The 25,901-nt window shown below is 35.7% G+C and overlaps 2 protein-coding genes across 3 annotated transcripts in view; one reads left to right on the top strand and one right to left on the bottom strand.

The window, feature by feature from the left end:
- Nucleotides 1-25,901, bottom strand: part of LOC116416842 (relaxin receptor 1) — a 96,527-nt gene that overhangs the window by 69,837 nt on the left and 789 nt on the right. The window contains exon 3 of the mRNA XM_032601842.1: nucleotides 25,715-25,880. Within this exon, the coding sequence (XP_032457733.1) occupies nucleotides 25,715-25,880 (166 nt within the window). The remainder of the gene's footprint in view (nucleotides 1-25,714; nucleotides 25,881-25,901) is intronic.
- On the top strand, nucleotides 5,620-20,252 carry LOC116416857. 2 transcript variants are annotated; one of them, XR_004227185.1, is made up of 2 exons: nucleotides 5,620-6,061; nucleotides 13,140-13,755. XR_004227185.1 is itself a non-coding variant. In XM_031927078.2 (2 exons), the coding sequence occupies exon 2, from the start codon at nucleotides 17,431-17,433 to the stop codon at nucleotides 18,307-18,309; it is 879 nt and encodes a 292-aa protein (XP_031782938.1). In that variant the 5' UTR covers nucleotides 5,628-6,061; nucleotide 17,430; the 3' UTR covers nucleotides 18,310-20,252. The 2 variants fall into 2 exon arrangements, 1 of the variants encoding a protein (XP_031782938.1); XM_031927078.2 differs by lacking the exon at nucleotides 13,140-13,755 and adding an exon at nucleotides 17,430-20,252 and having other exon boundaries at nucleotides 5,628-6,061.

Genomic DNA, 25,901 nt, shown 5'->3' with positions numbered 1-25,901 from the left:
TTTTTTATTGAATCAAAAAAATATTATAATTCTTGTGTCTACGAATCAGGTTTGGATTTGAGAGGAAAGGCGATGAGGATGATCCCCCCTCCCCAAAAAAAACATGTTTAAAAAAATATTTTTTAACTCATAAATAATCAAACACCAAATAACTAAATACAAAAATAAATCATAAGGACTCTACTCCATTTTTTAAAACATAAGCCCACCTTCCCCGTTCACAGTATTCTGGACGATTGATCGAATAAGAAAGCGATAATGTCGATTTAACGTGAATATATTTTCAACCAAAGAACTTATAATGCCGAAAGTATAAGTGCATTGAATGGAACAATGGTTGATCTAGGGTGGGAGGGCACGAGAAGACTGACTCACATCGATCAGTCTCTCAGCTCGCTTGCGCGTCTTATCGCTAAATCGCTGCTATACAGTTACGCTCGCCGGCGAGAGCCAAAAGGAACCCGTAGATAGCCCAGTACGCGGACTATAGTCAGATTAATAGTGCGTTAATTGTACGCGCATAAATTTTTATGAATTCTAAAAAAATTTATTTGTAATAATGATTTGATTATAGAAATTTTCGGACATAAAATTAATATAAATAATTTATCAATGAAAAATAGTGATCTAGTAACCTTTAAATTCTAATATATCGAAGATTAAAAAAAATATAGTTAAAAAAATTGATGGAAAGAGATTTATATTTTATAGTGATGATAGAATTATAAAAGAACATGATGACAATTTTATAGACTCAATACCAACTAAAATTATCTAAATTCGTTGACGCCAAATGAATTACCACCACATGAATTATTATTAAAAAGAGGTACGATTGTTAGTTGTTTAAGAAATTTGGATATCGATTGCGATCTTTCTAATGGAACAAGAATCTACACTATATTAGAATTTTATATTTGGTCAATTTTGTAAAAACCCTCCAAAACTCGTAAAAAGAAAGAAATTAGATCTATTTTACGGTAGAAATGTTCTTTAAAATTAAATCATTCAAGTTAGTGAAAAAAAATATCAAATGTATCTAATTTCAATTAGTTTTTAGCAGCGAAGGAACTTAAAAAATGTCCGTCCGTCCGTCCGGATTTTTTTTTTGCATTTATTTGCAGGTCAGAAGCATAACAAAACACGAGATAAGTACACACGCATAGGCCGCGCGCCTCACTAAATATTCTATTTCTCTCTTTCTCTTATCACAATTCGTCGCACGAAAAGTCGATCGGATCTTTCAAAAGTCTAATATAATATTAGTCCGTGATACAATCGTAAAGATAAGAGTGATGTCCTACTTAACTGGCTACTAAGGAAAGATTAATTTGCATTATAAATCTCAGTGTTGGATTTAGACTAAAAATACATAGTTTAGGACATAACAAAAGCCATTGTTCAAAATGAACATCATTTTTATATACTCTTGCATTATCTTTAAGTTATATGTTGCAATTTAACCTACAATAAACTGTTTTTATACAATTTTTAATAATTTCGATTCTATTACTACATTTTACAATTGGTAAAGTTTGTCTGATGTCTATTGAAAAAAATCTATCGACTACATTAAAAGCATATTTAAATGCTCATGCAACTGGTAAAACTGGAAAAACCCTAGCGCAAAAACAAAAGTGTACATAAATGTACAGAAGTGTATACAATGTATAAAAATGTGCAAAAGTGTATAAAGGTGTGTATTTCTGTTGTAATTCAACAATAAAATTGGTCTAAAATCTGAAACACTTTTGTACACTTTTGTACACATTTATGTAACTATGCCGACAGCTAAAAAACTTAAATAAATTTAAGACAAATTATTCAATTATCATTTAGACTTTAGTAGTTTCAAGGATCAGTTTTACATGTGAGAACCCGTTTTGTCTCTTTTGCCACCTATCAGAAGAGACGCAAACTATAATTTGAATGAAAGTGTACATAAGTGTAGAAAAGAATATATTTTTGTTGTGTCACTGTCAAAATTTCTGTCAAAATACAACAAAAATACACACTTACGTATACTTCTATATACTTTGTACATTTTTTGACGTTGCACTTTTAACGGCTTAATTTATTGCCGAGCAAACAGTCAGATTACTCTAATATCAACACGATTTACCTTCTCCAGACACTTATATCTACACAGGGGGACAAACGTTAGGTTGACGGACAGGAATGCTTGGCGTAGCAGATGGTTTAATAATTTGTTATACAATTGTTTTATGTTGTACAAAAAGTCACAATATATTATTTATTCCCCGATCATATCCAATATGATTACGATGGTCTCCACGAGGTAAAGATTATTAATGGTTGAGGATTACTTTGGTATTTTTGCGTTCTCAAAAAACGACGGTCGACGTTACTTCATAAATTACGGCATAATTTGTCGCAAGGACGCAATTCACATTTAATAATACGCGACTCTCTCCGTGCTTTAAAACGCGACTTCTCAGTTCAAAGAACGACCTTTAATAATACGCGACTTCTCAAAATCATGAGAAACAACCGACTCAAACGCTTTATTCAGCACTTCTCTGCGATATTCATACTCGAGTGGTCCAAGATGGCGGTGGCGCCCCTCGAACCGACGCGACTTGACCAAGATAGCGACCGACAATTCTTCTCTGGAGAAAACCTTGGAAAACGCGACGTTTACGAGTTATAGCCGTGGACCTTGGCCTTACTTTCCTGATTTCCTGAAATTGCGAGAAACAATTGGGACTCGGAGGCCCGTTGTGGCGCAATGATAAGAAGAGGGAATCCTTGGTCGCAATGGCTTGACGCAGGCGCTACTCAAGTGATCTCTCTTCTCCCTACGTCGCTATCTACGTTCCACGTCGCTAAAGGCAAGTCAATCTTCTAGTCTAGATTTATCGGCTCCAACAACCCTATACGCGACTTGCTTTGTCCGTCTTACCTCTGTCCGTCCAGATTCCGCGATTGCGTCATCTATTACACTGGACTCTACTCGTGAGTTTATCTCGCGCGGTTCTCACAACACTAGAACTATCTCTGGCTCCGGGCGCTGACAGGTTGTTGTATATAAGACATTTTTAGTTTAGATTAGTTTAGTTTTGCTTTATTGACTTCAAGAACTTTACATTGCCCTATTTTACATAATGTTTGTGTATATTACAATCGTTTTATACTTTGGACATTCTTTCAATGATACATGCGCAGTAGTAACTCCGCATCAGCACCAAATTTAAATTTAAATTTTGCATTCTAAATTATCAATGAACTCTCCTAATACGTAAAAAATATTTGTTTCATTTAAAGGTAATAAATTTATCACAGAGAAAGGGCCTATTCGACACTTTTTTCTTAATTCTTTTATTATTTTTTCTCTTTGTTTTTTAAATAAATTGCAGTTCCAAAAAATGTGTTCTATTGTATCCACTGCTTCACCGCATTTACATTTATCCGTGTCAGATATCTTATGTTTAAATAGACTAGAGTTTAGCGAACTCTGACCACATCTAATCCTGTTACTCGAATCTATAGCATCTCTGGACAGCCTTATATTGTTAAACCAAAGTTTATTGCCTTTAATATTACAAAAATTTTCGAAGTAAAAAATTCCTTTCATTTTTCTCTAATTCATAATTCTATTTTGATTATTCTTTTTACATGTTTCTTTAATATTTGCAAAAAAGTCTTATTAAGTTATTAGTTTATTAAGGAGACCTCCATCAATTGCAGCTTTCTTAGCCATTTCATCAACATTTTCGTTCCCCCCGATGCCCACGTGGGAGCTGGGAACCAAATTAGTTTGATTTTAATATATTTTTCAGGTCGAGAGGCTATTTTCTGTCTAAGGTTTGCAATTAGTGGAAAACGCCTATTTTTATTATTCGCTAAAGCTAATAAGGCACTTTTTGAGAGAGAATACAACAAATTCGCACTCGCGTTCGTCTGTGATTTTATCTATAGCATTTGCAACGGTCATATAAGATCATTGGTGCAGAGTGGAGAGCCCGAGCAGCTGACTACACACCTGACCTAACACGGCAGGTGCCGACTCGCTAGCTATGGTACTGAAGGCTCGCACTCTCTCTCTCTCTCTCTCTCTCTCTCTCTCTCTCTCTCTAGTAGCGCGTGCGCGTCTCTAGAGATACGTTGAGTACGCACGTAAATGCAAACACGTTCGTGGGCATCATGCTGTCTCTCTCTCTCTCTCTCTCTCTCTCTCTCACTCTTTCGCATCGCGTCTCCACAGCTCGCTAGCAGTTCTACTCCATTGCTTCAAGAAGCAACATCACTCTACAAATTTCAAATGCGACGACGCCACGTGTTCAAGTGATTGAGAGAAAGCCATTGTCCCTGCATGCTCGAAGAACTGCTCGCCTTCCTGCAGGACATTTTTATATTGTACCCTATATTTTATTTTCATTTTTTTACTAACAGTGTGCACCCGATGATACTCATTTAAGACTGATCCGGGGAGTTTTCTTCCAGTTCTGGAGAAAACTCTGCACTCAACATTAACATATTAATACCGCCTTCGACGGGCTTGCTACGCCAAGCCCCGGTCGATTTTCCCATAAACCATAGCATCTTAACACCCATGCATATAACACAGTAATCACCACGAGGTCAATACATTCACTCTTTTCTCAATTTATGTATAACACGTTTTCCTTTAGCATTCACATAACTAAGTTATTTGTACAATCTCGATTACATATTACGGTATTCTAGCTTTTAAATTATTATAGACGTTAGCTTGTTTGGTCTAGAACACCTGTTTGAAAGCCAGGCCCCTGCCTGTGTCACAGGCAGGGTCAAAACAAGTTATTATTCTAATTCATAAAATTATCTTACAAATAAAATATCTATATTCAACCTTCAATCGTTTAATATCCTTAAATTCTTTCAATCTTTCATCAACATAAACATAATTATTGTGATTCTCTTATACATGACTTTTTCATCGCATATTTAATCTCGTTTCACACATTAATAATTATCGTGGTTATTTAAATAGACATCTATTTCAATTTAGCTCCAGTCAATAATTAAATAGTATTCATATTCTATAATCAAATCGCTCATTGATATCTTTTTCTCGTACTCAAATGTAATATTAAATACACTACCGTTATTACTTTTGTTTCTCGCCGAATATATTGATTGCTGTATTGCTTTGGTCTTGATATTGATTTTTCTATTTGATTTAGAATAATAATAAAACGATTAAAGGCTTCATGACACACATTTATAATAAACCATAAATATATTGAGTATTTTATTCTACCTAATCCTGCTACGACCGCTCAGTACCTTATGGGCCCAAAATTATTATTACAACATTCAAATATTATTAATTGATTTATTCCTCATTCAAATTTTGCTTTCAATTATTCAATTATTTTATATCAAGTTGCTTTATAGAAAAACAACAATAACAGTATATTCTAGCTTGCTGCTCCCCTTTTGTCATCATTACTTTTATCTCAAAACACAAACTATTGAATAATCTCGCACATTTATAAGTGCTTTACATTCAGCAGGATATATTGATGCTTTATCAAGGATTTTATATAAGCTATTAAAGGCTTTTTCTTTGCTCCATATGTCAAAACCTACAAATGATACATTATTCTCGTTTAATTTAGATCCATCTGTAAAAATGACTGATTTATAACAATAACTGATTTATTAGTGATTGTTGAGGAAAACTAATAATTCAAACCTGGTTGGGTACGACTGCTATGCTTTCGTTCGCTATCTACAGGACACGAGAACAAATCGATTCTTTGGCGGTGCGAGACAGTCTCACTACCACTGGTCCCTTTGAGATCTCGACATGGCCTGACGAGCCTGCTCTCGGCCAATAGGAGGCAAAATTGCTAAGAAATAAATCCATTTAATACTTAAACGGAAAGGATACCACAACGAAAGTTTAATTACTCCTCGAGTATTATATTCTGACTTGGAACTTAATTCAAATTTACTGTCGCTGGCACTAGCCAGAAAAACCGGTCACGGACATCGTATTGCTGCATGGGAGAGACCACAGACTTAACGACGTTCACGGCATTTATCAAACAAAGTAAGTGACAAATTTAACAATAGCTTGAACTTATCTGTGCGTTGTCTGAATTAAGCACGGTATCCCTGCCTTGACCATGCCGCAATAGGGACAATAAACTACATCACACTAACGCGACGTAACAGAATTGGGAGCCCCTCCTAAAAAGTATTTCTTGACGTGTTCTTTTTTTTACGATGGCTTCAGCCAATTTAAACGCGGATGACTGATCTCAGGAAGTGGAAAGCCTATTACTTAAACACGCGCTAAATTGTAACCAAAGAAAATTTAAAGACAATCTAAATCCTCAATTATCGGAATTAATAACATTTTTCCATGAAATCTATGACCAAGATAAAAACGATTTAACAGAAATAGAAGAAAAATTAGTAGAGAGTTGCGTAGAAGCTCTTAATAATGTAATAATAAGTATTTTATCAGACTTAATAAATAGTAGAATAGATCCATCGCAAATAATTGAGGCTATTAAACAAGGAAATTTAAGTAATAAATTACAACATAAAAATATTAATTTTACGCCGGAATTAACGAAAGATTACGCAACCGCAGAAAATCAAACATTGTTAACAGATAAAAAAATCAAAGTTCAATTTGGAAGAAAAATCAATGAATCGATAAGAAAATATTTTAGGGATATAAACATTAATTCAGAATTCGTGGCCGACGTACAAGAAAGGAAAAACTTAAATTAATCAAATAAAGGTTTTTTTAATAGATTTCATGAACATCCTTACAATACGCTAAATAAGACGGGAGCAAACAAATTTGGAAATAGTTGCGAAAATATTCTAGAATGCCAAGAGAGTCTATTACCACAAGAAACACAAAGCTTTTTAAATAAGATATGAAAAAAGGCTTAAGCTGTTTTAGCACATCTATATCAACAAATTCCACCTTTAAACCAATCGGTACAACAAGAAAACATCAAAACATTTTTAGTTCAACTCATATTTATAACACGTCATCTAACGTAAACAATAATAAACAACAGAATAAATTATTTAATTATTTAAACGAAGAAAGGTGTTTTCCAACAACAAGTTCGCAGTTTTATAATTCAATACAAAACCTGAATATGTTCCCAAATTTTCCAAATAGTCAAGCTAATACTCAACCGTCATTTAACTCTACTATGGCACTAAAATCATCTTTTACGCAAAACGCGTTAAAATTCGTTAAAGAATATGACGGCTTTAATATTCCACTAACAGTATTTTTGCAAGGCTGTAGGGAAGCTAGTGATGTTTTGCCCAAGTAGTGTGAACCAGAATTAGCTAAATACATTCTATCGAGATTATGCGGGGAAGTACGAAAAGCAGCAGCAAATCATTTAATCATTTAATTCAATAAATGATATAGCAGAATTTCTAGACGGAATTTTTGGATCAGCCAAAACATTCCACAAATTACAGGGGGAACTAGCCAGAGTTAAGCAACAAAGAAATGAAAGTGTTATTGTTTATTCAAATAAAATTTGAGCCATTGAACAAGAAATAGGTGTAACAGAGTGAAGGGAAAAAAGAATAGTAAGAGGGTTTTTTGAAGACTTAGAACTTGCATTAGTAAAATTTTTTATTAGAGGGTTGCATAATGTAATTAAAGCACGGATTGGGGTTCCGCGCAAATTAGAAGAAGCAACTAAGGAAGCTATAGAAATAGAGAGGGAATTTGCGTGCTATGAACCAGAAGAATCTTTCGAAAATCCGAGTAATAAAAAAGTTAAATTTGATGAACAATTTCGTTATTTTAAAAATGAGTCGATCGACGTCTGTCAAATATGCGACGGAAAAGGTCATGTAGCTTTAAAATGTTAGTATTTAGGTAAATCTCTAAAAAAAAATAACTTTTAAGAAAGTAAAAAGTTAGGCAAGTTTAATATATTTCGCAACAAAATTACAGATTGAAAAGTACTAAGATCAATCAAACAAAGTCAAGTTTATTATATTTAATCGTGATGAAGCAAGGAACAACTCTCAAGATAATTACTACGTAACTTGCCATGCCCGTTTAATTTTGTTTATTGGTGAACAACTAAAATTTCCTTTTATGTATTAGAACGTCATACAAACACCATAAGTACAATGAACTCAACGTGCGTTAATTGCACTGGCAACCGTTACAATCTGAAATCTCAAAGTTAAGGGGAATAACAGACGAAATAACTTATACTCTAGGAAAAATAAGATTATATTTATTATACTTTAAAGTGGAATTTTACTTAGTAAACGATGATTTTCCCATTAGAGAGGATGGGATATTAGGTCCGGATTTCTTTACGCAGTCGGGAGCAAAAATCGATTTTGAACAAAAAAGTTTAATCATTGGTAATAGCATTATATCATTTTTTAATAATTTTACTAAGAATCAAATAAAACAACATTTTATGGCACATGCATTTGATATAAAACAAAATGCATCAGAAAAAGTAGTTATAAAAATTAAAAAATCAATAACTTGCAAAATATTCAAATTAATAATAAAACAATACTAGATCAAGGACTAAACGCGGCAGAATCAAAAGACCACGGGATGAGTCGAGCCGACAATAGTCATATAAAGAGAAAAGACATAAAACTTAACGAGTCTACAGAATTGGAAACACTAGATCTAGACGAAAGGCGAGATTTTAACTGCACTATGCTAATCGATATAACTCAAAATCAACCAGAAAATAATTCTGAACCACAAAAAATATTCATAAGAATTGACACAAGAAATAATAAACTAAAAAATCCCTATATATCAAAAACTAACGTGAGACGTGTCAACTTAATGATAAAACACTAAAATTATTCAAGAACTGATCGATCAATTTATATACAATACGAAATCAACTGAAAATCATAATCAAATACAAATTCTACCTATAGCACAATTTAATGATAATACACGAAATAATAAAGTTAAAAGCATGCTTAGACTAACTCATCTGAATAAAGAGGAACGGGAGTGAAAATTTAGTTAACGAATACAATGAAATTTTTTATTTAGAGGGAGACGAATTAACAGCTACACCAATATTAAAATTAATTATTCCAACTATTGATGAAATACCAATTTTTTCAAAACAAAGGAGAGAATTAGAAACAAAACAAGAAAGAAATAGCCAAGTTAATGAGTTAATAAAATTACGCGTAATTGAACCATCAGCTTCATCCTATTGCAGTCCATGCTTTTTAGTCCCTAAAAAGGAAGACTTGCACGGTAGAGAGAACAAAAGATAAATAAATAAAAATTAAATAAAAAGACTCTCAAAGATCAGTTTCCATTACCTAACATAAATGAAATTTTTGATCAATTGGGGGGAGCCAAAAATTTTTCTGTATTTGATTTAAAATCAAGTTATCATCAAATAGAAATTAATGAGCCATATAGGCATAAAACCGCTTTTGCAACTACAGAAGGCTTTTTTCACTTTAATAGAGGGAGTTTCGGTTTATGTACTATGCCTGCCACTTTTTCGCGTTCGCTTTCGATTGCTCTAGCAGGACTATTAAATAAAGAACTGTTTGTATTTATTGACAATATAATAGTATATTCCAAAACATTTGATGAACATATTAAAAGACTAAAAAATTTATTTACTAAACTAAGGGAAGCGAATCTGAATCTAGAACCGGAGAAATGTGAATTTATAAAAGAACAAGTTACATATCTGGGGCATATAATTTCCCGTGATGGTGTTCGACCAGATCCTAATAAATTAGAAGCAGTTAGTAAGTTTCCGATTTCGAAAACCAAGAAGAACATTAAACAATTTTTAGGTTTAGCCGGGTATTATAGAAGATTCATTAAACGTTTTGCAAAAGTAGCTACCCCATTAAGTAATTTATTAAAGAACGATGCGGAATTTAAATGGACAAATGAAACACAAAACGCGTTCGAATTATTAAAAGAAAAATTATGCACTCAACCTGTTCTAGCTTATCCAGACTTTTCAAAAGAATTTAATGTAACTGTCGATGCAAGCGGTTATGCGATTGAGGCAGTTACGCACAGACAAGATAGGTAGAGACCAACCCATTGCATATGCATCAAGAGCACTCTCTGATGTAGAAAGACGCTGGGATACTGTTAATAAAGAAGGGATAGCTTTGATTTATGGAATTACGCATTTTCGTCCCTACTTATACGATAAAAAATTTACGTTGATAATTGACCATAGAGCACTTGTATGGCTGCAAACTCATAAAGATCCAAACTCCCGCGTAACAAGGTGGCGATTGATGATAGCGGAATATGATTTTTGAAGTAGTATACAGACCAGGACGAACTAATGTAGCAGACGCGTTATCCAGAAATCCAATAGAAAAAGTTCTCTCTATTACGGGTGTATGGGACAAGACTACATTAAGGTTCAAAAATAAACTGTGAAATCATTGTTGATCAGATATTATGACTTTATTGAAATCTCCTAACGATCAGGTCCTGGTGTGACCTTCTTTCACAAGTTGTCGCCGAGAACTGACGCTCTACTCATTAAACGCCGCCGAAAATTCGGGCCCGCTAAAATAAAGACGCTTTCACGAGGACTACCGATGGGACTCGAAGCAGTGCGCGCGCTCCTCTATATCTATAGCTATACACAAGCAGTCATGTGTTCACGCGAACGCGCCTCCCGCCACTTGACTCTCTGGCCTGGCAGTCACAGATCGGCCCTTTTAGCCTCTCCGCACTGAAAGTGACCCTCAAAATCCGCGGAGTGAAACTCCTAGAGGGGGTCGTGGCAGTCTAGGAATGATTATAAAATCACTCCTAACCATAGTGGCCTGAAGCCACGAATCGCCTTGTCGATTCGCGCATATGAGAGCCAAATGACGGACAAACGTTCGCTAAAACTACTAATAGGTAGAATATATTATTAATAAAGAATAAATACGCCGCACTTACTCTTATCCCTAGTAGTCCTCGGTTACGGCCGGAACAAAGGGTATAGATACCGGTTCGACATCAGTAAGAAGTAGAAGGCTGACGGGTAAAAGATATTTAGACGCCATTAAAATCCTGGCTCCTAAAAAAAGAAATCGAGAAGCACAGAAGCAAGCCGTAGAGATCGAAAAAACCGTCAAAGAAACCGTAATAGATAAAAGTAATCGTTCGTAGACACTGGGAGAGTTATTACCTGCTCGCGAAGAAACCGGAGAAACGATTGTTGAAAAGAGGCGTGTCGAAAGCATAAACGAAATTGAATCATACAGGTCAGATGAAGAGGAGCGTGCGGGAAACGAGGAATATTTTAATGAACTATTAAGGGACTTAGCCTTTAATAAACAACCAGTAACGTGTAAAGAAAAGATGTTTTAGCGACGGGATAATTTTTTGTATTTTATTACTACAAAGGGACTGCCATGCGACGATGGAACCCGACAATTAGAGTCTCTAAATAAATTACCACAGTTCATTGATTTGGAAGTCGGGGTACCTAAAATAATAAAGGTTAATAAAAAATTACACATTGCATTACTAATACGCAACGAGATGTTAGTGGGGATATCTGTAATCAAAGAAACTATAGTATTATTAAGTTCGAATTTAAAGAAAATGTAGACATTCAATCGATTTGTGTCCAAAAAACCGATTTTATTGAAAATTTAGAATGGAAATTAATTATAAATAAAATACATGATGTATTCAATGGGGAAGGCATTAAACTAATTGTATGTTTGGGGGAATTAAAATATCCGTTAGAAGAAGATAGAGAAAATATAATTCAAGAGGCTCATAAATCAATTATAGGGGGGCATAAGGGGGCAACTAAAACTTATAAACGTATAAAACAATTTTTTATTGGGAAAATTTAGAAGAGGATATACAAGATTTTATAATAAAATGCCTTGATTGCCAGTTAAAGAAATTAGTAAGGGTTAAAACTAAACCGCCTATGGTCATTACTGAATCTCCATCATGTTTTATGGATCATCTAGCCATGGGCGTAGTAGGACCGCTACCAAAAAGTAAACGCGAAAATGAATACATACTAACTTTTCAAGATTTATTAACAAAATTCGTAATTGCCGAACCATTACAAAACACAACCGCAACCACAGTAGCCAGTATATTAATACGAAAAGTCATTTGCGTATTCGGTGCACCGCGAGTAATTTTAACAGATCAGGACACACATTTTTTAAGTACTCATGAAAAGAGTAGCAAAAAGATTTCGTATTAAACAAGTAAAAACAACGGCTTTTCACCCTCAGTCAAATGGATCGTTAGAAAGATCTCATGCTAGTTTAATTAGCTATATCAAATTTTTTGTTCAATATAATAAGAAAGATTGGGATGATTACGTGGATCTAGCTACATTCAATTTTAATACGGGAGTTAGCGAAACAAAGTGGCATACTCCATTTGAGTTGGTATTCGGTAGATAAGCTCGCACACCTACTACTAGGCACTAGAACCGGAAGATTTATTAACTACGTTTAATAGTTATCTTGAAAACTTGGTAACGCGTTTGAACGGGCTGCAAATAGCTGCTAGAGAAAATATGATAAAGGCAAAAACGAGATCAAAAACGTATTACGACAAAAAAGTCAATATTAACACGCTCAAAATAGGAGATTCAGTTTGGTTAACAAAGGGGGCTAAAATGCACAAATTGGATGATGAAAAAACGGGACGGCATTTATTATTAGACATTCTACCAAAGGGAAATGTCAAAATAAAAATAAACGAGTCAAAAGCAAAAAGAGTTCACGCTAATCGCTTATGTACATCCCACGTTAAGTCAACTTAATAATTATCAAACATATAAGCATTATTGATGTACGCTTTCTGTGTTGTATATATGTTGCACTGATAGAAATAGCACTATATGTATATATGTAACATGGCTATAATGTTCGTTTTTATTTTTTTTTCTCTTCTTGCAGTTGCACGTAAATGTGAATTATGCATATAAATATATACTCAAAATAGTACTAACGGCCGAACGAAGTTGCAACTTATATAGCAATTATAAGCAAAAAATAATAAGGCTAATACAAGAAAATCAATAAACTGTTAACTTCGCCTGCCGTTTTTACGTAAATAATTTACTATTTGAGAAAGTAATATAGACTTAAAATTTTTTCAGATGAAAAATAAATTAATCCTACCGATACTTCTTGCTACGATAATTCTGCTATTAACAAGATTTGCTCATACCATTATAGGATATGATTGTTCTCGACAAGTATCTAATTTAACAACATTTTCTCCTATCAATGTTGGAGAATGTGATATTCAAGAACCGGAATTTAATATAACCAGAGAACATGTTAGACTTTTGAAATTAAATGAATTTTCGGATTTACATGTAAGATTTCGTAAAGTAGAAATTAAAAGAAATGTTAAATATTGCGGCGCTTTTTCGCATTGTAAAGATAAAGCTAGAGGTGAAGTAAAATTTTTAGACGAATTCACTATAGAAGAATGTAGGCGAATGCATATTCGTAGAACACATAAAGTATGCAATAATCTAATAAGTAATTTAAAAATTAACGGAACTACTGTGCAACCAGTAACTTATGTCGGAAGTGTTGATTCGGATGGAAATTGTGCTAATGGCGAAACGTATAGTGATCCTTATGGTATGTTTGACGATGTTGTAGTAACGGGGTATGTTACAATAAGTCTTAAAGAATATACGGCAACAGTTAATCTAAATACAAATGAAGTAATTTTAAAATCAGGCGTGAGATGCTCATTTACTAAAGACGATTGCATTGATACAGAAGCCGGATATGCGTTTTGGGATCCGGTGCCTGTAAACTCGTGAGAACAAAATAAGTATATACCCTAGTGGAAATGAATTGTGTGCCAAAGTGTGCCATAGTGTGCCATAATGTTCCAAAGTGTTCAAATTCGGAAATTTATTACACTTTGGCATACCTTGGTATATTTTGGCACACTCTGGCACACTTTGGCACATTTTGACACACATGGGTTTTTCGGAAATTGAGTACTTGGAAAATTTTTGTTCGAAATCTGGAAAACTGGTATTCCCGACGGATTCCCCTGTTGAGGCATGTTTTTCCAACATTTACGGCGGACAGCAGCTTTAAGGCAATTACGGGCAATTGTTAATTAATATTGTAAAAGTACTAAGTATCTAAAGCTGCTTGAAGTACACGAGTTTAAATTTTTGTATTAACTGTAACGAGTACTTGTGGCTCAGTGGTAGACCTTCAGTTTACTAATCCAAAGGATCCGGGTTCAAGTCTTACAGATGCTAGAATTTTTAAAATTTTCAGCTGCACAATTCACGAAATAAGGCATTTTAATGTATTATATTTTAAGGCAGTTGATTTTGTTAATTTGGGCTATTATTTATCCACCGGACTTTGTTCCTTGCCAATTTTTATTAATTATATTATTATGACTACTCTTTCATGACTACCGAATTTATAGCAGCCTGACAGTTTCACGCCTTACACGAAATAAGCGGCGAATATCAAAGTTGTAAAACGCGTTAATAATAATTTTGGTGATTGTTTATTACAATAACTTGTAACTTTATTAACATCAACAGCTGCTTGCAGTATATAAGGACACAATTAGCTATGACTTGTAACAAGTGTTCGTGGTCGAGTGGTAAAGTGCCTGCCTGCTAACTTAAAGGTTTAGGGTTCGATCCTCGTTAGGGTTATAATTTTTTTTGTTTTTTTGCTTAATTTAAGTGCCTGCACGATGCTTGCACCGCGTGCCGTCATTGTGTTCAGCACAATGCCGTCATTCCCGTGTCCCGGAACAGGGGTACCTGGACGTCACGCGTGGCCCATTCCGTGCAGTCTCAGTTCCGTCATTCGGCCGACATCATGTTATCGGGGAACTGGGACTTCAATCTCCACGCGTGCCGTCGATATGACGGCATCGTGCACTGGCAATGTTTTGGCGCGCGGGTGGCGGGACATATCTCACTGTACCGAAGTGTGCCAAAGTGTGCCAAAGTGTTATAAAGTGTGCTATGCTGTGCCATACCGTGCCAAACTGTGCTATACTGTGCCATACTTTGTCAAAAAAGTGTGAGTTAGAAAAAAGAGTCATAGTAAACGCGCTTAGTATAGCAACTACTGCCCCAGACTTATTTGCCTATCAAATAACAAAGAAAAGTGGATTTATGGGGCTTGTAGCAGGCGAAGTAGTACATCTAATAAAATGCATACAAGTCGAAGTTCAAAGAAGAGAAGAAACCGCGTGTTTCCAGGAATTACCGGTAACTAAAGACGGGAAAAAGTATTTTCTAATCCCGCGAACACACATACTAAAACAATACGGTTCTGAAACGTCCTGTAATCCGCTTATTCCTCCTATGTTCTTGTTAGAGGTAGATTGGTTTACAGTTTTACCAAGCATAACAACTAAAGGTATAAAACCAACAATATTAAAACCAAATACAAAAAATAGCTAGAATCATACCGATCCGATAGGATTAGCAAGAAGCGGGATTTATACACCTGAACAAATACAGGCGTTGCGTCACCAATTAATGTTTCCGGTGGAGTGATCAGCCATGCTGAACACAATCGCTTTAACTATGTCGGGTCACTCTGATAAAATGAATGGGTTATCGGTAGCAAGTTTATTCGATGAAGAAGCGCTAACAAGATTGACAGAAACAACCTGGTATAAAATATAGTCGCGGTTTTTAACTTTCGGCTCAGCATCGGCGGGAATAATCGGAATATTTATGATAGCTAGATTAATTAAATTTATTGCCGATTCTATTATTCATGGTTATGCTTTACATAGTATTTATGGTTGGTCCATTCACATTATAGGGTCACTTTTGGAATTCTGTTACTCAACTGCTTTTACACATCGGCAGACATGAGCCCAACAGGAAGTCTAGCAAAAAAGGTAACACTGGAGGGGGTATAGCTCCGTCCACGTACGATGAAGGGCCAAGCCAGTTAACAGCACCACTAGCGGCACCGGACCAAGAAGCCAGCAGTGGACGAGTTATACAAGATGTACGATTTGAGACTCCCCACTCCTCAAATGTTCATGAAGGAGCAGTACACATTACAAATAACAAATTGTACCCCCTGTGGAATAAAAATGTTCTAGTGATAAACTCATTACCTCTTGTTCAAAAAAGACAAAATCCGTTTACACAAAGTGTGTAATAGCAAATATGCATAATCATATCGAGTAATATAATGTTTAAATAATGAACAGTACCTTAACGATGCTAGCAAGTTGGGCAAGAGAAAAGAACAATTGTAACTTCTCTATTGTATAAAAAACAGACCTTGTTGTGGGCAACACAAAAACGTGATGAAACCATTTTTGATTTTGGAAAAAGAAAACATGAACTTTTACGAGATTATAAAAATCTAGCACATAACGCACGTAATGAAATACATGAAATTACCGAATCCAATGAGCAACGCCAAAGGATAGCTATTTATGTCTTTGTAGCGGGATTAACGCACGGTGAAGGGCGAGTGATATCCAATAAAATTGTAATTCTAAGCCTATTGTAAAATACAATAGATGGTGGTAATATAAAGAATTCATTGGTTAAAGATATTAACGAGATAACGAGAATTTGCGAACGTATACATTATGAAGATGTGGGAAGTATTTATGTAGCAATTGTATAAAACGCGCGCCACTAACGGAGAGAAATCTATTATCATTTGTAGTAGTTCGCACTGCGGGTTTGCTTATAAACACTACTCCAGTGATTAAATGTCACTACTGTCAAAGAATTATTAAATATAAACTATGTAACACTAAACACATTATTGCCGGAAATACTAATCGTCTTATTGTTGAAGGAAAAGTATCACAAGATCTGGGTATAGTTAAAATCAATCAGGAAAATAAAACTGAAAATATTCTAAATGTAAAAAAAAAATAAAGAAAATTAATAATAAATTGGTTAATCAAGCCTTGGCACAAGAAAGAAAAGAACATAGTGAAGATATAAAAAAGTCGGATGTAAAGGGGGAAGAGAGGTCACCCATAAAAAATTTAATTATTAAAACAAATTATCCAGGTGATAATTTAAAAATTACAAGTAAGAAGGGAGAAGAAGATAATTATGAATTAACAAAGACAGTAGCTTCTTGCTAAGCTTCCGCAATTGAAAGATCTAATAATTTTGAGCAAAATAGTAAAAAAAGAACCATTCAGAAGAATGGTTATTATACCTATGCCAATGAAAATAAATGAAGAATGAACTCGGAAACGCGAAATAGTGCATACATACTAGTAGAATTATCATTAGATTTTATTAATAAAGACTCTGGCTCGCAAATATTAGACCAAACTTTACAAAATAGCATATACGATGCTATAGAAAGAGGTTTAAGCCAAGATTGATACAGGCCTTGGCATCACACACGTTATAATCATAATTAATTATTGATTTCAGGATGTACCGAATCATTGTGCAGCATTTGCGCATACAAAGTAAAGCAAATGTAAAGCAAATCTTGGATGCTGCACTATTTACCATAAACACAAATCTTTGGCTGGGACATGCCACCATCCAGTTTACCCAGAAGAAGAAGCCCATAATACAAACCGAGCAGCTACATCTGGCATGTAAGTTAATAAGTGAACAATACGAATATGAATTACCGAAAGGATTAGCAAATTTTAACGATCACGCGGTTAAAAAGTTATTAGAAATCGATTTTGTCATCGCGCAAAATTTATTAATTTTACATGTTGAAATACCGTTAACCGACAAGACCACTTATCAAATATACAAAATAGACACAGTGCCCGTATTTATACGAAACAGCAGCGATGCGGTATTAATTAAGCCTGTTGATGACTATATTGCTATTCAAAAACCCGGATCTTTTGTTCACGTTTTTCTATCACAACACGAAATTAGCAAATGTAAGAAATTTCATTACACTAAATTATGTTCAATAAACACACACTTAACGAATACTCCAGACTGCGAAAGAACAACTAATCCTAGCGATTGGATTTACTCGGCGAGTAAAAAAATCACAGGTCTATTCACCTGTAGAGGACATCAGTTTCTGATTAATTTTGAAGGTATTGGTAAATTACAAATGCTGGCTGAATGTGCTATAGCAGTACGACACCAAACATATCTAGGATTAACGCCAGCAAGAATCGAAACTAGCTTGACAATTTTTTCTGAAACAGGATTACTTAACATTGAATTGCCGGTAATGACCAGTAACGTTGAAACAAAAATTATTTATATTAACGATCCCCATTGCATATACAAAAATAACCTATGTAATCAATCATCATATTGTACCCACTAACTGTTTATGTTTAACATTAGTATAGAAAAACACATGTAAGAGAAAACTTATGTAATCAATCATCATGTTGTACCCATGAATTATCTACATCTAACATTAGTAAGAAAATGCATGAAACAGATGGAATACGTGGTAGGTTAAGATATTTGTATAAGCTTAAACAAGGGGAAAAACCCTATTAATTAACTAATATATCGTAAGGCATCAATTATCATATGTAATCTGATTAACAAACTGCGTATCAATGAGATGCAACTATATAAGACTGCCTAGTTTCTATGTATAAAGACCTCGGCACAGTCGTTTCACCCCGTTCTTAACACAAAATGATACAATACTATAACATAGTTGATCAAATACTATAGCATAGTTGATATAAGACAATTTTTTCTAAGAATAATTAGGTATAAGTAATTTAGTTAGTATTAAGTAAGTAATAATAATAATGATAGTAATGCTTATGAAGAGGACGATAATAATCATCACTAATGGTATATTATATATTGTTTTTTCTTGTATTTTTTCTTTTCAGCATACGAATAGTATGACTTCAGAGACATTAAGTCCTCTGAAGGTTAACTATACACAACTTCTTATATTACAAACGGAACATTCTAGAGACATTACGTCTTTGGAGAAAGTTCTAGTTAAGACGAGTATCTCAAACAGTAATACGTCTGTTTAAGTGTAAATCTTGAAACACTTTTTAAAACAAAAGCAAATATAAACTTTCTTTTCAGGTATAATATCCTTGGCTACAATAAGTTGGCCAAGGACGAAATACTAAGACATCGCTCCTCATATTTACTTCTTTATAGTATAGTACAATATCAGAGGCAATAAGTCCTTTGAAAATTAACTGTACTATACAATTTTTGTTACACACTAGAATAATTTAAGGACACTGCGTCATTGAAGAAAATTCTAGAGAAGGAGAGTATCTTAAACAGTAATACGTCTGTTTAAGAGAAAGACCTAAAATAAAATTCAAACATAAGATTTCCTTTTAGGTATATTAGACTTGGCCACAATATGTTAGCCAAGTACGAAATACTGAGAAATAACATATAAATTGAATTTTAAATATAGAAGAAATTCAAATACCACGACATCCTGGACCATTAAAAAATAATTTAAAAAGAACTCAGTCGGAGCGTTTCAACTTGCTTCTCTTCTTGCTGGTTGTTGAATAAGTCTTCATCAGATGCTGTCAGTTGGCTCGCAGGATTTTTCTTCCCCGGATAGAAAAAATTTGATGCTTTCGCTCTTGAATAAGTCTTTATATTTGTACCATTGTTGCCGGTGGTCTGTTTTGGCTGTGTTTGTATCCGAGATCGTTCTTGTGTCTGGGTTTGATTTTTAAGCGACTCCTTGCTCGAGTAGCTTGCCTTATTGCTTTCAATTGTTTCTAAACCTTTAGATACTACATTATTAATACTGGGAAAGTCAGTTCTGTTCAATCTTAGAGCTCTCCTATTTCCAAAAATTAGGCTGTGCCTCAAAATATGACAAATTTTCAAAGGCGATTTTTTTACATAATAATCTATTCTTTTCATAAATATTATATTGAGTTTCAATGTACTTGTGGTTGCCTTTACAGTTTGCGTATCTAGGAGTCAAACCATTACAATTCTCGCCGTGGACCTCTCCACATATACAACAACATTTTTGATTTCTGCAGGTCTTAGCCATATGTCCAAATTTGGAGCAGTTATAACACTGCATAGGGCTTTAAACGTATGAATCAATTTTCGTTTTGACAAGGCAGATGCTGACATCTTTAGGAAGCGAGTCACCTTTGAAACAAACTATAATACCGATGTAGTAGGTATTCACTTATCATCATCATTTATAGGTCGAGGGTTCTTTTTGTTCATTCTTCTAACAACAATATTCCCGTGTTAGGAGAATTTAATTCTGTTTTCAGTTCCTCTATTGACATGTCGATCGGGATGCCCCTGAGAACACCCTCTCTCATTTTCTTGAAGCCTGGTATAAAAGTATAAATTTCATTGACCTTGAAAATGTTATCTTCAAGAGCCTTGTTCGCTTCCTCTCTACAGTTAAAAACTATTATACCCCTGACACGTCCATCCTTCTTAACTTCTTGGACTGTCTTGTAGTACTTTGCTACTATCTTTTTAATTCTGTATATATTAAGGGCCTTCGCAGATAGGATTAAATTTTCCACCCATATCTGATAGAGACCTTTGCTCTCCATAGAGTATCCTTCTTTGTCGAACATTTTTTAATCTTTCTCTGTGACACTCGTCATTTTTTTTTTTGCTCTCCCTGATATCACGGTCGATATCTTCATCTGTAGTGTATAAGACAGTGTGCATGTCGGTAAGTGGCGCCATCTAATGCGACGATTGCGGTTCATATATAGCCGGCCGACTGGCATGTGGCCAGACCATCGCGAGCACCCCGAGTGTAAGCACTGTGACAACTTCTCTGTAAATAAAGCAACAAGTCTTAGTAATCCTGTGTATTCACCTTTTTTATTGTCCCTTTGGTCTCCCGGGCATAACACAGGTGAGGTAAGGAGCCCCAGGCACACAGGCAGCAAAGATGCCGTATAATATTGTTGATTCTCCGAGAATCAAGTACTCCATAATTTGTGTTGTCAGCGCGTGTCGTAATTCTAACGATACGTCGCAATTTATATACATTTTTCATTTCTACTAGGGAAATTAAAAAATTATTAAATTTGCTATTATTTAATTATCATGGAGTGCTTTAAAAAATATCATTTTGAATAATAATACAAATTTTGAAAAGTTTGACAAGTATTACTTATAAACTGTAAATAATGTTGAATCCTGTGTAATGTTGAATACCTTTCTAAAAGATAAAATGTTAGCAAGTACAATTTATTCTTAAAATTTTAGCAGTTTGTGAAATCTCTAAAATATAATTGTCAAGTAATTGTTTTCATCTTCTAGGCAAAAGCATGTAGATATATTATTTTAGAAAACACTTCTATGCACTTGAATCGTATTTGATACAACAGTTTCTATTTATTTACCAATAATAAACTCACTATGCGCGAGTTCGACAATTAAAATTGACTCAATTATCCAGAAGCTATTAAATAACTTAAAAAGAACTTTAAGTCTTGAATCGTCCTTTCCAATATTATTAAGTTTAAACATTTTCAATAACTTTTGGTCTATGCATGAAACGACATGATATAATTTGTTTTTGTAAATACCCATCGTTGATGAGCAATTTCAATCAAATTAGACTCATTCTTTCATAATTAGTATTAGCTGAAATCATATTTTACCTGGGACCGACCAAAGGAAAATTTTGAAATTTTGATATAAAGTTATTTGCAAGTCAATTTTAATGGTCTAACTGATGCACAATTTATTATGCACGTATCAACTACGATTCAAGTATGTAGTGTATTAACATGCGTGTGTCCAAAAAATAAAAACAAATACATTATTTTAAAGTGAATTATACTTCCACAAAAGTAGATGCGATGTATTTATTTGCAATGATCAAGAATTTACAGTAAACTATAAGAATTTGTTATTGAAGTATCGAAATAATTAAAACAATTCATAAGTTAAAAATTCAAATATTGTTTTATATGCAAATAGATGTACAAATAACATATTTAATATGTAAACAAAATTATAATTATGACTTAGAATGCTTGCACTAGAATTTAAAACAAGAAATAAGTCATATTAGAAAAAAAAAGATTTTGCTATAATGAAAAACTAACCAAGTAAAATTGTCAATGCTATCAAAAATAACGATAACAATTAAGAAACATTTTTAATTAATTATCAGTTAATTAAATTTATTAATAATTATTATTATTTGTTGAAATTTATTTAATGAATATTGAAGTTTATTTATTCAATAATATTACAGAGCAAAAATACTAGGCTATGTGAAAGGTACAATGTATAACTGTGTTTGAATATATAATAAGTATATCGAGGAACTGCAGACTATTCTGTGCTTGTGGCTTTCTCGTACTGACTGGCTCCTTGCCGGTCCGGTTGCTTATAAACCCTCGGGCCCTATCATAAAACCCCAAGTCAGTTTGTCCTTCCTTGAGGGTTGATGAGGGTGGTGGGGGCGTATAGCCGATACTGTGTATAGCAGATATTGCGTGGATATCGTTTCCGCATTTGTCCGTCATGCTTTTCAGCCTTATTTTTGACAAAGGTTTTGTAAGCATGTCTGCTGCCATTTCATATGTAGGTCAGTACTCGTACTTGGTCAGCCGTTGATTCTGTAGATCCTTGACAAAGTGATATTTCGTATCTATATGCTTCGTTCTGTTGCTAAATTTGTTGTTGCTGGTTATTTTTATGCAACTTCGATTATCTTCGTTGATAGCGGTTCACGATGGCGTTATGTCTTCGAAATCTTTGAGTAGGCGTCGAATCCATATAGCCTCTAGAGAAGCCTTGGCTAGAGCGATATACTTAACCTCAGTGAATGACAATGCCAGATATGTCTGCTTTCTTCATGCCCAACTGATCGATCCTCCATCGTAATGGAACAGGTAGCCGCTGTGAGATTTCCGATCGAGTCTGTTTTCGGCCCAATCTGCATCTGCATATCCTACTAAGCCGGACGGTCCGCTCAGCTATCAGGGCGTGTATTTACTGCTATATGCAGCAGTGCACCAATTAGCTGTTGATATTTTTCACCATCCGGCATAGGTGGCTGATCGCCCCTTAGTTTTGCGTATCACGGATCTAATGGTACAGCTAAAGTTTCAGCATCCTGTAGTCCGCTTCTGTACACGACATTATTAATATATTTTGACTGCTCTATGCAGTAAATGCCATTCTGATCTCTGCGTATCTCTATGCCGAGATCGTATTTTAATTTACCGAAATCAGTTAATTCAAAGTTCTTCTTTAAAAAATCTGCAACTTTGTTCATATTGGTCTCGTTTTTTGCAGCAATTAGAAAATCGTCCACATGCAAGATTAAGTAGATGCACTCGTCTTAGTCGCGTTTTATGTATAGATAGGGATCATCCTTACTCTACACAAATCCGCATTTCTTTCACGATACTGCTTAGCTTATCGTACCAGATGTTCGCTGTCTGTTTTGATCGGTAAAGACCTTTCTTCAATCGGCAAACGTGGGTCTCTTTATTAGCGCATGTATAGCCTTAAGGTAGCTGCATGTAGAACATCTCCTGTAGGTTTCCATTGAGGAAAGCGGTCTTCGCATCGAAGTGTTTGAATAATAATATGTGATGTTGCGCTTTTTATAACCGATTCCGGTGACGCAGACAATCAGTTTACACTAGTTTTTACTTCGATCTCCGTACCGCGGACTCTTACATCTACAGAAGGGGACAACGTGTAGGTCTAGGAACAGGTATGCCTGGCATGGATAATGGTTGAAATAATCGTCACTCAATATTGTTTATGATGTACAAAAATGTCATAATATATTCTTCAACCCCCGGGTGTATTAGATATGGTCACAATGTTTTACGGCATATTTACGGCACAATTAGTCGCGAGGACGCGATTTACCTTCAATAGTACGAGAATCTTTCTGTGCTTCAAAACGCGACTCCTAAATTCGATTAACGACTTTTAATAATCACGCGACTTCTCAATATTCTCCAAAATCAACCGATTCAACACTTAACTCAGTACTTCTCCGCGATATTCACACTTCAGTGGTCCAAAATGGCAGTGGCCTCCTTTTAACCGACGTGGCTCGACCAAGATGGCAATTGACAACTCGCCTCTAGAGGAAATCCTGGGAAACGCGAGGTCTATGATTTTAACCGTGGACCTTGGTCTCAATCCCTTGGTTTCCTGAAAATCGCGAGAACAACCGGGACTCGGAGGCCCGTTGCGGCGCAATCATAGGAGGAAGGAATCCTCGGTCGTAATGGCTTGATGTCGGCGCTATCCAGAGTTTTCTCTGATCCGTTGTCGCTATCTGCTTCGCGTTTCGGATTTGCGAGTCTATTATTTAGTCCTCGACTTATTGGCGCCACGATGCAAAATACAATTTGCCCCGTTCGCCTTACCTCTCTCCATCCAGACTCCACGATCGCGTCATCTAACCGAAACGGACAATACTTGTTGGCTTATTTTGCGCAGTTCGTACAACAACAAAATGGCGAGAAAACGCGATCTCTTTCGTGACAACTTCGTTCGTGATTAAACACTCGCGACTCTACGACTTTACAACGAAGGACTACTACTTCGACTGCTCCAACTGTTCGGTTCCAGGGTTGACAACGAATTGAACGCTGAGGAAGCTTCATCGCGGATCGAGACCCTGCGCGTCCCGGAAAAGACGAATTCGGAACGCCCTCTATATATTATTTCTCCCGCGCGAAAGAATGCGAGTCATAATAAATATTAATGGCATCCTGCGGCGCCAATTACGAATTGGCACTATTGTCTCATCCTGACGCCACCTACCGCGGTCATTCACGACGATAATGAATAGTACGGAAATTGCTAGTGGCGACGCGCCATATTTTCCAACGACGCTCGCGAGTGTCGACTTGCCTTTACGCCTACTGTACGCGAGTCAGCTGCGCGGCTCTCTCTCTCTCTCTCTCTCTCTCTCTCTCTCTCTCTCTCTCTCTCGCCGAGGCTCACGCGCGCGTTCCCTCTTCCCGCGGCTATACACTATCGCGGCTGCCATATGCTTGCGGCTCGGCGCTTACCTACTCGTACGAATGTTTTTGCGAGCGAGATGCGCGGCGAGGATACGCAACGGTCAGTTGCGGCCTCGTGGTTATCGCGCGCGGATCTTCTCGTACTCCCGAGGACGACGCGAAGCCTCCTGGTGCAGTCACCAGCAACAGGCACGACGGTTCTGCCTATATAACAGCGACCCAGGGTTTCTGTTGGGCCGCATTGGCGCTATTTCCGCGAGTGATGCTCTATCTGTCAGTACCGGGGAGCCACCTCTGGCTCCGGCTCTGACGGGTGAGGTTAAGAAACCCCAGGCGCACCGGATATCCGGAAATATAATCCAATGTTGTTGATTCCCCGATGCATTTATCACAAATACATCTGAGAATCAACGGCTCGAAATTATGTGTTGTAATCGCGTGTCGTTATTCTAACGACACGTCGCAAATCTAAAAAAATGAGTGGAAGAACTCAACAAGGAAAGGGATTGAGTGAGTGAAGGGTTCTTTAATTAAAAACACACTATTTCGCGGTAAAAGAAAAGTGCACTTGCTGTGGCGTAAAAACCCTCACGGATCAGAGGGAAAAGCTTCAGCAAATGTAAGCTTTATTGAAAATAAGAAAAGGAAATTATACAAATGAAAGAAAAGAAAAGTGACTCTAGAAAAGAAAAATTTATCCAAAAAGACGCACGAAGAAACGCAAAGACGCGATGTACCTTTGATGCACGCAGAGAGCTCTCTTACCGCAATATCGCAAAGAAATAAGCTGCAGCTGGCCTCGCCGTTGTCCGCCGCTGCTTCCGTCCTGATCCCTGAGGTCTGGAAGCCGGGCCTGGGGAGCGAGAAGATGGTCCGCAACCGTGTACCAAGCGCGCCCCGACGTCTCGGGGAGCCAGACGCTTGGCACGACCTGGAAGGAACCATGTCCACA

This window comes from Nasonia vitripennis (genome assembly GCF_009193385.2).
Source record: "Nasonia vitripennis strain AsymCx chromosome 3 unlocalized genomic scaffold, Nvit_psr_1.1 chr3_random0009, whole genome shotgun sequence".
Classification (NCBI taxonomy): Eukaryota; Metazoa; Arthropoda; class Insecta; order Hymenoptera; family Pteromalidae; genus Nasonia; species Nasonia vitripennis.
Note: the sequence above shows the minus strand (reverse complement) of the source record. Positions and strands in the feature narration are given on the sequence as shown.

What these genes read in the sequence shown, in the direction of transcription:
- LOC116416857 (XM_031927078.2), top strand. Translation starts at nt 17,431, where the DNA reads ATGTACCGAATCATTGTGCAGCATTTGCGCATACAAAGTAAAGCAAAT.